This window comes from Mus caroli, unplaced genomic scaffold (genome assembly GCF_900094665.2).
Source record: "Mus caroli unplaced genomic scaffold, CAROLI_EIJ_v1.1 scaffold_19622_1, whole genome shotgun sequence".
NCBI lineage: Eukaryota > Metazoa > Chordata > Mammalia > Rodentia > Muridae > Mus > Mus caroli.
In genome coordinates, this window is record NW_018388615.1 from 1,979 (window position 1) to 16,169 (window position 14,191).

Consider the following 14,191-nt stretch of genomic DNA (forward strand, 5'->3'; position numbering starts at 1 on the left):
TTTGATTTGCATTTCCCTGATGATTAAGGATGTTAAACATTTTTTTCAGGTGCTTCTCAGCCATTCAGTGTTCCTCAGTTGAGAATTCTTTGTTTAGCTCTGTACCCCATTAAAAATGATTATTTGATTTTCTGGGGTCCAGCTTCTTGAGTTCTTTCTATATATTGGATATTAGATCCCTATCAGATTTAGGATTAGTAAAACTCCTTTCCCAATCTGTTGGTGGCCTTTTTGTCTTATTGACGGTGTCTTTTGCCTTACAGAAGCTTTGCAATTTTATGAGGTACCCATTTGTAGATTCTTGATCTTACAACACGAGCCATTGCTGTTCTATTCAAGAATTTTTCCCCTGTGCCCATATCCTCGAGCCTTTTCCCCACTTTCTCCTCTATAAGTTTTAGTGTCTCAGGTTTTATGTGGAATTCCTTGATCCACTTAGACTTGAGCTTTGTACAAGGAGATAAGAATGGATCAATTCACATTCTTCTACATGATAACTGCCAGTTGAGCCAGCACCATTTGTTGAAAATGCTGTCTTTTTTCCACTGGATGGTTTTAACTCCCTTATCAAAAATCAAGTGAACATAGGTGTGTGGGTTCATTTCTGGGTCTTCAATTCTATTCCATTGATCTACCTCTTTGGCTCTGTACCATTCCCATGCAGTTTTTACCACAATTGCTCTGTAGTATAGCTTGAGGTCAGGCATGATGATTCCACCAGAGGTTCTTTCATTGTTGAGAATAGTTTTTGCTATCCTAGGTTTTTTTGTTATTCCAGATGAATTTGCAAATTTCCCTTTCTAACTCTGTGAAGAATTGAGTTGGAATTTTGATGGGGATTGCATTGAATCTGTAGATTGCTTTCAGCAGGATAGCCATGTTTACTATATTAATCCTGTCGATCCATGAGCATGGGAGATCTTTCCATGTTTTGAGATCTTCTTTGATTTCTTTCTTCAGAGACTTGACATTTTCATCATACAGATCTTTCACTTCCTTATGTAGAATCACACCAAGGTATTTTATAATTTTTGTGACTATTGTGAAGGGTGTTGTTTCTCTAATTGGCTGTTCCTCAGAAAATTGGACATAATACTACCGGAAGATCCAGCAATACCTCTAATGGGCATATACCCAGAAGATGTTCCAACTAGTAATAAGAACATATGCTCCACTATGATCATAGCAGCCTTATTTATAATAGCCAGAAGCTGGAAAGAACCCAGATGGCCCTCAACAGAGAAATGGATACAGAAAATGTGGTACATTTGCAAAATGGAGTACTACTCAGCTATTAAAAACAATGAATTTATGAAATTCTTAGGCAAATGGATGCATCTGGAGGATATCATCCTGAGTGAGGTAACCCAATCACAAAAGAACTCACATGATATGTACTCACTAATAAGTGGATATTAACCCAGAAACTTAGACTACCCAAGATACAATTTGCAAAACACATGAAACTCTAGAAGAAGGAAGACCAAAGTGTGTATACTTCATTCCTCCTTAGAATAGGGAACAAAATACCCATAGAATGGAGTTACAGAGACAAAGGTTGGAGCTGAGACAGAAGGAAGGACCATCCAGAGGCTTTGACCCGGAGATCCATACCATAATCAGCCACCAAACTCAGACACTATTGCATATGCCAGCAAAATTTTGCTGACATGACCCTGATATAGCTCTCTCTTGTGAGGCTATGCCAGTGCCTGGCAAATACAGAAGTGGATGCTCAGAATCATCTATTGGATGGAACACTGGGCCGCTAATGGAGGAGCTAGAGAAAGTACCCAAGGAGCTGAAGGGGTCTGTAACCCTATAGTAGGAACAGGAATATGAACTAACCAGTACCCCCTGAGCTCATGTTTATAGCTGCATATGTAGCAGAAGATGGCCTAGTTGGCCATCATTGGGAGGAGAGGCCCTTGGTCTTGCAAAGATTATATGCCCCAGTACAGGGGGAATATTCCAGGGCCTGGAAGCGGGAGTGGGTGGGTTGGGGAGCAGCGTGGGTGGGGAGGGTATAGGGGACTTTCAGGATAGCATTTGAAATGTAAATGAAGAAAATATATTAAAAATGGGGTACAGAATTAAACAGAATTCTGAGCTGAGGAATCTCAAATGGAGGAGAAGCACTTAAAGAAATGTTCAATATCCTTAGTCATCAGGGAAATGCAAATCAAAAGGACACTGATATTGCACCTCACACCAGTCAGAATGACTAAGATCAAAAACTCAGGTGAGAGCAGATGCTGGCAAGGATGTAGAGAAAGGGGAACATTCCACAATTGCTGATGCAATTGCAAGATGGTAAAACCACTCATGAATTCAGTCTGGTGAGTACTCAGAAAACTGGAAATAGTTCTATCTGAAGATCCAGCTATACCATAACTGGGCATATACCCAAAAGATGCTAGAACATATAACACGGACACATGCTCCACTATGTTTATAGCAGCCTTATTTATAATAGCCAGAAGCTGGAAACAACCCAGATGTTTCTCAACATAAGAATGGATGCATAATGTGTGATACACTTACACAGTGGAGGAATATTCATCTATTAAAAATGACTTCATGAAATCTGCAATCAAATGAATGGGAATGGAAAGCATCCTGATTGAGGTAACCCAGACATTAAAGAACACACATGGTATGTACTCACTGATAAGAGGATAGTATAACAAAAGCTCACAAAACTCACAATATAACCCACAAACATATGGAGCTTAAGAAGAAGTAAGAGCAAAGTATGGATGCTTCAATCCTACATAGAACAAGAAACAAAATAATCATAGGAGATAGAGGGAAGGAGGGACTTGAGAGAGACAAGGGAGGGGAGGGGAAAACGGGAAAGGATCAGGTGTGAGAGGAGACAGAAGAGAAGTACAGAGGATCAGGATATTGAATAGAGGTGTGTAGCAGTGGAGGATGTGGAAGCTGGGGTAGCCACTAGAAAGTTCCAGGAGCCAGGGAAGCAAAAGTCTCCCAGAACCCAACAGGGGTGACATTAGCCAAAATACCTAACAAAGAAGTAGAGACCATATCTCTTGGTTAGACAAGGCCCCCAGTTGAGAGGTGGGGCCACCCACCCATATCAAAACTATTGACGGTTACAACTAACCATCAGACTTAGCATGCAGAGCCCAAAGGAGGAGTAAGAGCAATGGCTGTAGGAGCTGAAGGGGGTTGGAACCCCATAGGAAGAACAACAATATCAACCATCAGAACCCCAAAAATCCCAGGGACTAAACCACCAAACAAAGAGTACACCTAGAGGGACCCATGGCACAAACTGTATATGGAGCAGAAGATTGCCTTGTCTGGCATCAATGGGAGGGGATGCACTTGGTCCTGTTGTGGAGCCATGCTCCAGCACAAGGTAGTGCTAGGTTGGTGAGGCAGGAGTGTGGGTGTATGTGTGGAAACACTTACATAGAAGCAGGGGGAAGTAGGGAAAGTTAGGGGATTGTGGAGGAGAAACTGGGAAGGGGGATAACATTTGGAATGTAAATAAATTTAAAAAGTATGCATATATACCAATATTAAACATACACACATTCAGGAAATTTTCACCTGTGCCAACGTGTTCAAGGTTCTTTCCCATTTTCTCTTCTATGAGATTCAGCGTACCTTGTTGTATATGGAGGTCCTTGGTCCAGCTAGACTTCAGCTTTGTACAAGGAGATAAGAATGGATCAATTTGCATTCCTCTACATGCCAACTACCAGTTGAACCAGGACCATTTATAGAAAATGCTGGCTTTTTTTCCACTGGATGGTTTTAGCTTCTTTGAAAAAGATCAAGTGACCAAAGGTTTATGAGTTTATTTCTTTAGTCCTATTCCACTGATTGACCTGCTTGTCTCTGTACCAATTCCATTCGATTTTTATCACTATTAATCTCTAGTATGACTTGAGGTCACGGATGATGATTCCCCCAGAAGTAATTTTATTGTTGAGAATGCTTTTTGCTATCCTGGGTTTCTTGTTTCCATCTTCTGAGGTCTTCTTCAATTTCTTTCTTTAGAGGATTGAAGTTCTTGTTGGACAGATGTTTCATTTGATTAGTTAGAGTCACACCAAGATATTTTGTATTATTGTATTCTGAATGGTGTTATTCCCCTAATTTCTTTCTCAGAATGTTTATCATTTGAGAAGAAAGCTATGAATTTGAGTTAATTTTATATTCTGACACTTTGCTGAAGGTTTTATCAGCTTTAGGCATTCTATCCTGGATTTTTTGGGGTCACTTATGTGCACTAACATATCTTCTGCAAATAGTGACATATTCACTTCTTCCTTTCCAATTTGTGAGAATGGTTTTTGCTATCCTGGGTATTTTGTTATTCCAGATAAATTTGGACATTGCTTTTTCTATCTCTGTGAAGAGTTGAATTTTGATGTTGGAATTTTGATGGGTATTGCATTGAATCTGTAGATTGCTTTTGGTAAGATGGCCATTTTCACTGTGTTAATCCTGCGGATCCATAATCATGGGAGATCTTTCCATCTTCTGAAATCTTCAATTTCTTTCTTTAAATACTTGAAGTTCTTGTCATACAGATCTTTCACTTGCTTGGTTAGAGTCACACCAAGATATTTTATATTATTTGTGACTATTATGAATGGTGTTGTTCCCCTAATTTCTTTCTCAGCCTGTTTATCCTGTGAGTAGAGGAAATCTACTAATTTGTTTGAGTTAATTTATATCCTGTCACTTTGCTGAAGTTGTGTATCTCTCCTGGATTTTGGGGGGGTCACTTATGTATGCTAACATATCAACCACAAATAGTGACTTCACTTCTTCCTTCCCAATTTTTATCCCTTTGATCTCCTTTTGTTGCCTAATTGCTCTGGCTGAACTTTGAGTACTATATTGAATAGATAGTGAAAGAGTGGGTAGCCTTGTCTTCTCCCTGATTTTAGTGGGACGGCTTCAAAATTCTCTCCATTTAGTTTTATGTTGGCTGTTGGTTTGTTGTATATTGCTTATATTATCTTTAGGTATGGACTTGAATTCCTGATCTCTTCAATACTTTTGACATAATGGGTGTTGTAGTTTGTCAAAAGATTTTTCAGCATCTAATGAAATGATCATAAGGTTTTTTTTCTTTGAGTTTGTTTATATATTGTATTACTTTATGGATGTCCTTATATTGAACCATTCCTGAATCCCTGGGATGAAGCTTACTTGATCATAGTGAATGATCATTTTTGACTTGTTCTTGGATTTAGTTTTTAAAAGATTTTATTGATTAATTTTTCATCAATATTCATGAGGGAAATTGGTCTGAACTTATTTTCTTTGTTGGGTCTTTGCCTGGTTTAGGTATCAGTGTAACTGTGGCTTCATAGAATGTATTGGGTAGGGTTCCTTCTGTTTCTATTTTGTGGAATAGTTTGAGAAGTATTGGTATTAAATCTTCTTTGAAGGTCTGATAGAATTCTGCACTAAGACCATCTGGACTTGGGCATGTTTTGGTTGGGAGACTTTTAATGCCTGCTTCTATTTCTTTAGGGGTTATGGGAGGGTTTAGATGTTTTATCAGATCCTGATTAAACTTTGGTACCTGATATTTGTCTAGAAAATCAATCATCCATTTCATCTAGATTTTAAAGTTTGGTTGAGTATAAGCTTTTGTAGTAGCATCTGATAATTTTTTTAAGTTCTTCAGTTTCTGTTGTTATAGCTCACTTTTCATTTACCACCCACATCAAAAGTAATAATCTGGAATTCCTCCTGTAAAAAGAGAATGCAGGGACAAAGAGTGGAGCAGAGACTGAAGGAAAGGCCATTCAGAGTCTGCCCCACCTAGGGATATATTCCATTGCAGACACTAAGTCCAGACACTATGGCTAATGCCAAAAAAACATGTGCTATTAGGAGCCTGGTGATAGCTGTTCCCTAAGAGGCTCTGCCAGAAGCAGACCAATACTGAAGCTGATGCATACAGTCAAACATAAGACTGAGCAAGGGGACCAAAATGGATGAGTTAGGGCAAGGTCTGAAGGAGCTGAAGTGGTTTGCAACCCCATAGGAAGAATAACAATATCCACCAACCAGAAGCCCCTGCCCCAGAGCTCCCAAGGACTAAACGACCAAACAAAGAGTACACATGGAGGGACCTATGACATGAGCTGCATATGTAGCAGAGAATTGCCTTATCTACCATCGATGAGAAAGGAGGCCCTTGATCCTGTTGTGGCTTGATGCCCCAGCATAGGGGAATGCTATGGTGCTGAGGTGGGATTTGAAGCACACTCATAGGGGAAGGGGGCAGGGGGAGAGGATGGGGCATTTGTGGAGAGAAATCTAGGAATGGGAGTAACACTTGAAATCTAAAAAAATATAATAACCAACAAAAAAACATAAACCAGTAGGAAATTTCACCCTACTACATGGGCACTGAATATTCATCATATCCAGAAATTGGAAACAACCAAGATATCCATCAACAGATAAATGAGCAAAGAAAATGTAATATATTTCAATAATAGAACATTACTCAGCCATTTAATTAATGGCATTGGCAGGTAAAAGGATAAAACAGGAAAACCTCATTCAGAGTTGTGTAAACAGACCTACAAAAACAAACATGGTATACATTATTACTTATATGTGAATTTTAACTATTAAGTCATTCCAAATCAATCCATAACCCACATAACCACAAGGTTTAAGTATAGGATAAGAGAAGGAGGAGAAGGAGTCTCCGATGACAAACCTATTCCATCTTGAAACCAGCCTCCATAAAACCTTGTCCTGCTGAGGGTTCCAGGCTTCTCTGCCATCTATTCCTGCTTTCTTAGGGTTCGGTTAGAAGAGACCCCAAGCCTGAGCTTGTAATAAAGTGACCCTGGTAAAATTACATCAAAACTGGCTCCCTGGTGGTCTTTTGGCATTCATAAACACTTCCTAGCACAACATTGCATCTCTCTAAAAAGGGAAAATAGAATAGATAGTTATGAATTGATGGGGTTGGAGATTGAGGCAAGAGTATAAAACTGAGAGGAGCAGGAGATGTGAAAACTCTAATCAGAATATATTATGTGAAAAAAATTTTTTCAATAAAAGAAAAGCAATGTTGCAATGATAGAGTATTATGGTAAATACTTGTGGTCAAAGAGCTAGAGAGAGAGAAACAGGAAAAACACTGAGACTACCATCTTGGTACAGGTCACAGAGAGAGATGCCCTATCAAGACACAAGATGAATGGCAGACGAAGGACAACAGCCAACATTAACTCCTACTCTCAATGTGTACACATACATATATCCTTCAGCTGCGAACTCACACGTACATAAATGGATATAGATACACAATAAACACATTGTACAACATGTCCATGGATATAAAAAATTATTTGCCATTAATATTTCAATAAATAGATAAAATGAAGAACAATTAAACAGGCACATGATAGTTTCATAAACGACTCATTAAATAACTGTGGTAAAAATGGAAACTTAAAATTCACATTCTTTTTGTGGATCCACATAAATTATAATTAGGGGAAAATATAGCTACAACAAAATAAAATATTTTTGATTAGTGAATGTAAATTAAAAACAAAAGAAAGCTTAAAAGTGAATATCAAAAAGGATCTTCTTTTCAGTGACCTCATCATCAAAGCAATATTAATTATATAAAGGAAATAGGAGAAAGAGAATTTATGTGGAAGTATCAACTTACTGTGTAAAATTAACTTAAGAACACTCTACTACTTGAAAACAGAAGTGTCAAAAGAATGTATATGTGTAATAGCACATTTTACTTAAAATCATATGAAGAACTTTGCTTTGCTACTTGACCCATTAAAGTATAAAAAGAATCTCTAATTTAGAGACAAAGTGACTGTGGCTGCACAGGAAGATTCTCTATAACCAGCTCTATGTCAAGTTCCATGCGATCCCATGACATCTTCTCACATCTGTGGACACCAGGAATGCACACATGCATGCACTCTGGCACAACACTTCTACATAAAATTAAGAAATTAAAAAATAGTTTTTAAAGAAGAGATTAAACATCTTTTTTAAAAAAATGTATGGTGATATTTTGACTGGAGCTTTTTCAGCATAATGATTATTCTGCTATCAAAACTGATCTGTACCAAAGGAGTAATTGTGGGATAGGCATTCATCACAAACTTCTGAACAGTCAGGATGACTGAGTCATACATCCATAACAAAAATGAGGTCATTGAGATAATGAAGTCTACCCAATACATGACCACAAAGCAAACCACTAGCAACAAGATGGTCTGAGTGGCCTTTTTCTCAGGGGATGCTCTCGGGTGACTGATGCTATGAAGATACTTGCATTGCCTCTGATGTCTGAACAAGATAATCACCATATATGTACTTGTAGTCAGCATGACTCCTACAAGAAACATATCTCTGGAAGTTGTCACTGTTAAAATAAGTCCTCTGATGATGTAGTTCATGGGTAAGAGTGAGCAGGATCTAGTGGCCTTCATCTGGTTGGTCCCACTCACATTGGTATAAGCACCAACATAAAAGATCTGGTTACTATTGAAGGACAAATTGAAAAACCATATACATAAGAAAGAATATATCATGTATTTTTTTAGTTTTTGTTTAAATTTTGCCAACAAGGAGGTACTGGGACTGATGGTGACAGCCTGGAACACACTCAGGAGGCAGGTGATGCACATAGAGAGGCCTCTCATCACTCTGCTTATGTAAAAAGTTGCCTTACATATGAATCCATTCTCAATGTTCAGTGATTCAAATATGTCTGTAAGCCAAATATTCCCTCCAGTGAGTAACATGATTATGTGAACAAAGGTCAGTTGACAGGAGATCATGTCTGTGGACTTAGGTCTGTGACATAGAATTATGTAAATATAGAAACAAACAAGAAACATATTGGCTAGGACTCCAAGCCCAGCTTGGAAATAAAGAACATTCTGGATTGACAACATAAGTAGAGATTCAACTCATCTTAAGATGAGTAGAAGTTTATTTCATATATCTGAAAAAAATAATAGAGCACACATCAAGATTGTAATACACTGCCTATATTAACATTCTATTTTTCAAACTAATTCTTGAATATCATGACTCTTTAACTCTTGATCTTACAGACTGTACATCATAGCAACATTTCTATGTCTTCAATATATCTGCTGTATAGAGAGAAAATTATAGATAATAAATATAATCATAGTCATATCTATACAGAATACTCATTGTAGCCCTGTATTAGATGAGTCTCATGCCTCATAGTTATTTAATTGCCTCATTTCATACTTAATGCATAAATAGTAGTGATACGCACAGAATGTTAATCATATTCCTATGGCAGAATGAATGTTACAATAATCTGAAAATATTTTCCAAAGAAATCCAATATATCAGGTGATTTAGTATTATGTTCTATAAATTTACTGTACTCTAGTTTGCAACTATCCATGTTTAACTTGTTATTCTAATGCAATCACAGTGGTAATTCATGGTAACCCCAGTATTTTAATCAGCCTAAGGTCTTAACCTATGTTTTTGATGTTCCTTTTTCAAGGAAATCTTATATCAATAAAATATGAATTTAAAATATAGATACAGTTTGAGACCATTAGCTTAATATCCATACCCTATGATGATTAATTGTGTGGTTCTAAATGGTCCTAGGCCTCTCCTTCTTTAGGTCCCATCCTATGACATTTTGTGAAACTTCAGATTTAAAGAACTAAGTCCCAGCTACCAAGACAGATAGTATTTTTTCTTTACATTTTGGAGGGGCAGTGTAATTAGTTAATAGAATGAATAGTTATGGCTTTTCAGAAATCTATGTTGGTATTTCAACTACTTACCTCATTCTTCTGTATATATCTCCCTCCACAATCTGAGAAGCGGCCATTTCCCTAGTGCACTGCTGAGATCATTTGTGCCCTGCTATTCTTCTCTCTATTGCTTCCACCACACCCCTATATGGTCAATGCTCTTTTTTTGCTTTACTGGTTTCGGTAGTTACTACCGGCTACATACATCTCTCCAATAAGAAAGAACTTGGGTGCTAAGATAAACACTATTATCAACATGGTATGACAAACATGAACTCACTGAAGATAACCAGATAGTGAGGCTATTTGTATATTTTTCTTTCAAAACATATTCCTTCCCATGCAGTAGAAAAAAAGCGTTACCACACGTCATCAGAACCCACACACTTTTCACCATTTCACTCAACAGTCTTACATTTAGTGACTATGTTAGTTATTTGACCTGGTGACCAGGATAAATTTATTATGTAATTAATTTAATTCATTACTTTAAATCAGCTTGTGATAGAGAAATTGAAAATGACTACACTGAATCAGATTCTTGTGAGAAAAAGAGTGTCCAATTATATTTTCAAGTTCACACATATTCCACATATATAGACAGATGCATGTATGTATAGAAATAATGCAGAAGCTAGTGTCTGAGACCATCCTTTAACTTCTCTATGACTATCTCACCATAAGTCACACTTTAATATTTACATTATTTTGTGCCTGAAAAGCTTAATCTAGTAAAGGAATGGATTCATGCCAATTACCAGATCCAAAATATCGAACTCTCTCACCAACAGACATAAACAGTAGGTTTTCTGTTTATAAAGGCTCCAGGATACACAGTGGAGATGGTCAAGAACATGTTTTCCTTTTGGAAAGACCTGGGTTTGGTTCTCAGCAATGACATCGTGGCTTGTGATCATATGTGACTGGGGTTGAAGGAGATACAAACTCTGTCTGACCAAGCATGCAAGAGGTACACAGATACTATATGTAGACAAAATATACATATACATATACATATACATATACACACATATATACATATATAGAAAGAAAGATAAATAAAGCTGCAGGAAAATTATTAATTCATGCCTTAGACTGCAAAATGTAAGAACTGTAGCCCAATTCTAATTTTAAACCTACAAATAGACAAGCCATATTGATACGATAATTTATTATTAATTATGCTTCGATAATATTAAGATTCACAGGAATTATAATTAATATAAAAAGATGTTAATATAATAAGGTAAAAGATAATAATGTAAAATGTTTTTTTCTTATTGCAAAAATATGCACTTCATCCTCTCTATTTCATACCCATTGCTTTGTAAATATTTATACCATACAGAAAATAACAAACCTTCTAATTCATAAATTGGCATTTTTAATTGAGGCTCATTGGAGCTGAGGGTTGGTGAAAAAAGAAAATTGCTATCATGAGTAAACAGGTTTGTTAACAGGGATATGTACTTATAAAAATCATCTTTTATTAAAAAAGAAAAGTGCATTTCTGACATCCACATTAGTTTAAATTGCAATATTTACTTGTAAGTACTAAAACCCATAGTATACCCACAAACATTTATGGTAGTGGAGAAGCCATGACTATTAAATTGACCAAAAGACTAAGCAGTCTGCAGGCATGTGTTTGAAAAGCATAAGAGAGAGAGAGACAGAGAGACAGAGACAGAGACAGAGGCACAGAGAGACAGAATGAGAGAGAGAACTTGTCTTCATGCACAGCTCTACACTCTCACTCTACCTCTTCATTATAACAATATTTGAATCTAGAACAGTTTGTTTGTGTATGTATACTAATCCATGTATTCTGTTTCTGAAGACTTAATAGTATAAGAAACATACAAGCATAGTAACTCCAAAGTGTCATTTTCATTTTTATGTGTCAACACATTTGGTGGGTAATGACCTATAAGCTGTATGACTGCTCAGAGAGTACATGAAGTGAATATGTGACTTTCAGGTGACAAGTGAAATTGTTGGTTGTCCATTGTTAGAAACACAAAAACATTTTTTAGAAATCCCCGAAAGAGAAAGTACTTGGTATCAAAAATTAATTCCATGAAATCTTTATAAAATATAGAATGCCAGCAAGAATCTTTGATGCTTTTTAATAAAGTAGTAATTGATAGCTCTTACCTGACACTCTGAAATAATTTAAATGCAGTAATTCTTGTTTGTAAATTAAGTTTAGCACAGGTGTAACTGAAGACATACAGATGTTGAGCTTTATAATCTAAGTCAAAAGCCAGTTCCCTTAAGATGAAGCAGCAGCAGCAGCAGCAGCAGGAATGTCACTGCAGAGACTGGGGAAACAATCATACACAGAGTGTCATCACAAATTCCATGAAGTGAGAAATGAGTAGAATGGAAAAATACAAAACACAATTCAAATGCATCAATATTAAAATTGACCTGTGCAAAACAATAAATGATTGTCATTTGGTATTAACTCATTAAGACAGCTCAAGTGTTTTGTTACAGGGATGGAAACCTAACAAACGTGGCCATACCTAGATGGAACCATGATCTTAGATTTCTTAGAACACATAGTCAATACAATCCTCCATCAGATAGGCTCTTTAAAAGGTTGAGATGAGTGGAGAATGGAAAATGTAGTGTAAAAATAAATTAAAATTACATATTTTTTTAAAAATAGATTGTGATGGAGTTACATTTTAAATATAGGTCAGTGTAGATTCAATATAAAAACTAATGGGTGTCATTATATTTTAATTTAATATATAATTCTCAATGATCATCTTCAGCCTTTTAGCTTTTCCTGTCTCTATCCATCCTTTTGTTAGGCCCTGTCTACTATAGAAGAGATCAAACTGATTGAAATCTGTATTCTTTTGTTAATCATTACACTGACATTCCTATGTATACAAGCGTCTCTGGTTTACTTATGATACAATATAGTTCAAAAGTAAAGTTGTAAGCAGATAATACTTTAATCATTTATTACAGAATCCTGCTTCATTCTACCCCCTACTGCTCTCACTATAATGAAGAGAATTAAAAAAAAAAAATACTTACCGTCTGAGCCTCCGATAAACATCCTTGTGGAAAGAGACCCTAACATATAGTTTATATGGAAGAAATGGCATCACCTAATCTCCCTCTAGACCAACAGTTATCATGCCATGTGGAGTAGGCATTTTTGACCTGAACATAGTTACAAAGTGGTACCATCAAAAGGAAAAGTGAACTTCTCTAATTTCAGGAGAATAGTAAAGTAGGAACAGCTGAGCTCTGTATTTCCCAGGTGTGAGATATTCTCTCCAGGCCATAACAGAGTGTGGAGATTAACTGTTCCCAGTCATTGTGAACAAACAAAAGGAAGAATAATAATATCCAGTTTAAGAAAATTAGAAAAAGTATTTAGATTCCCCAAGGTATCCATCCTGTTTCAAAAGCATTCATGATACCCTCCATACTTACCTGACAGTGCCTTCAGTATCTCACCTAGAAATTAACAGCTCTTTTGAGAAAATTAGGAAACTGTCACCTTCTCCAAACACACTAAGAGTAAAGGATTTTTCTTACCTTACCATTACAGAGAGATATTATTAAATTCTGACATTATATATTAAATTCTCTTACAGGTCACACACATAGGAGGAAATATGACTATATTGTCACCAGAAATCAGGCTGTGTTGTTAAAATTGTACCTCAGTTGGCAGAGTGTAGGCCTAGAAAGTATTGTGTATGTGGGACACTATAAAATAAACCAAATATACAAGGTGACAGAGAAGAATTTCAAGTCAATGGCAACTATAAGAAATACAATAAGCTCTTTGTATATATTGGATATTAGTCCCATATCTGATTTAGGATAGGTAAAGATCCTTTCCCAATCTGTTGGTAGCCTTTTTGTCTTATTGACCGTGTCTTATGTCTTACAGAAGCTTTGCAATTTTATGAGGTCCCATTTGTTAATTCTCGATCTTAGAGCACAAGCCATTGCTGTTCTATTCAGGAATTTTCCCCTGTGCCCATATCTTCCAGGCTTTTCCCCACTTTCTCCTCTATAAGTTTCAGTGTCTCTGGTTTTATGTGGAGCTCCTTGATCCACTTAGATTTGACCTTAGTACAAGGAGATAGGAATGGATCAATTCACATTCTTCTACATGATAACCACCAGTTGTGCCAGCAGCATTAGTTGAAAATGGTGTCTTTTTTCCACTGGATGGTTTTAGCTCCCTTGTGAAATATCAAGTGACCATAGGTGTGTGGGTTCATTTCTGGGTCTTCAATTCTATTCCATTGGTCTATTTGTCTGTACCTATACCAATACCATGAAGTTTTTATCACAATTGCTCTGTAGTACAGCTTTAGGTCAAGCATGGTGATTCC

The 14,191-nt window shown here is 36.6% G+C and overlaps 1 protein-coding gene across 1 annotated transcript; it reads right to left on the reverse strand.

Annotated features, from left to right (window-relative positions):
• Positions 1 to 8,042: 8,042 nt before the first annotated feature.
• Positions 8,043 to 8,963, reverse strand: LOC110287705 (putative vomeronasal receptor-like protein 4). The gene has a single exon (XM_021154257.1). It carries the CDS (start codon positions 8,952 to 8,954, stop codon positions 8,043 to 8,045), a length of 912 nt encoding a protein of 303 aa, XP_021009916.1. The 5' UTR covers positions 8,955 to 8,963.
• Between the last annotated feature and the right edge of the window lie 5,228 nt (positions 8,964 to 14,191).

Excerpts from the sequence above, each read along its gene's own strand:
- LOC110287705 (XM_021154257.1), bottom strand. The coding sequence starts at position 8,954 with ATGTTGTCAATCCAGAATGTTCTTTATTTCCAAGCTGGGCTTGGAGTC.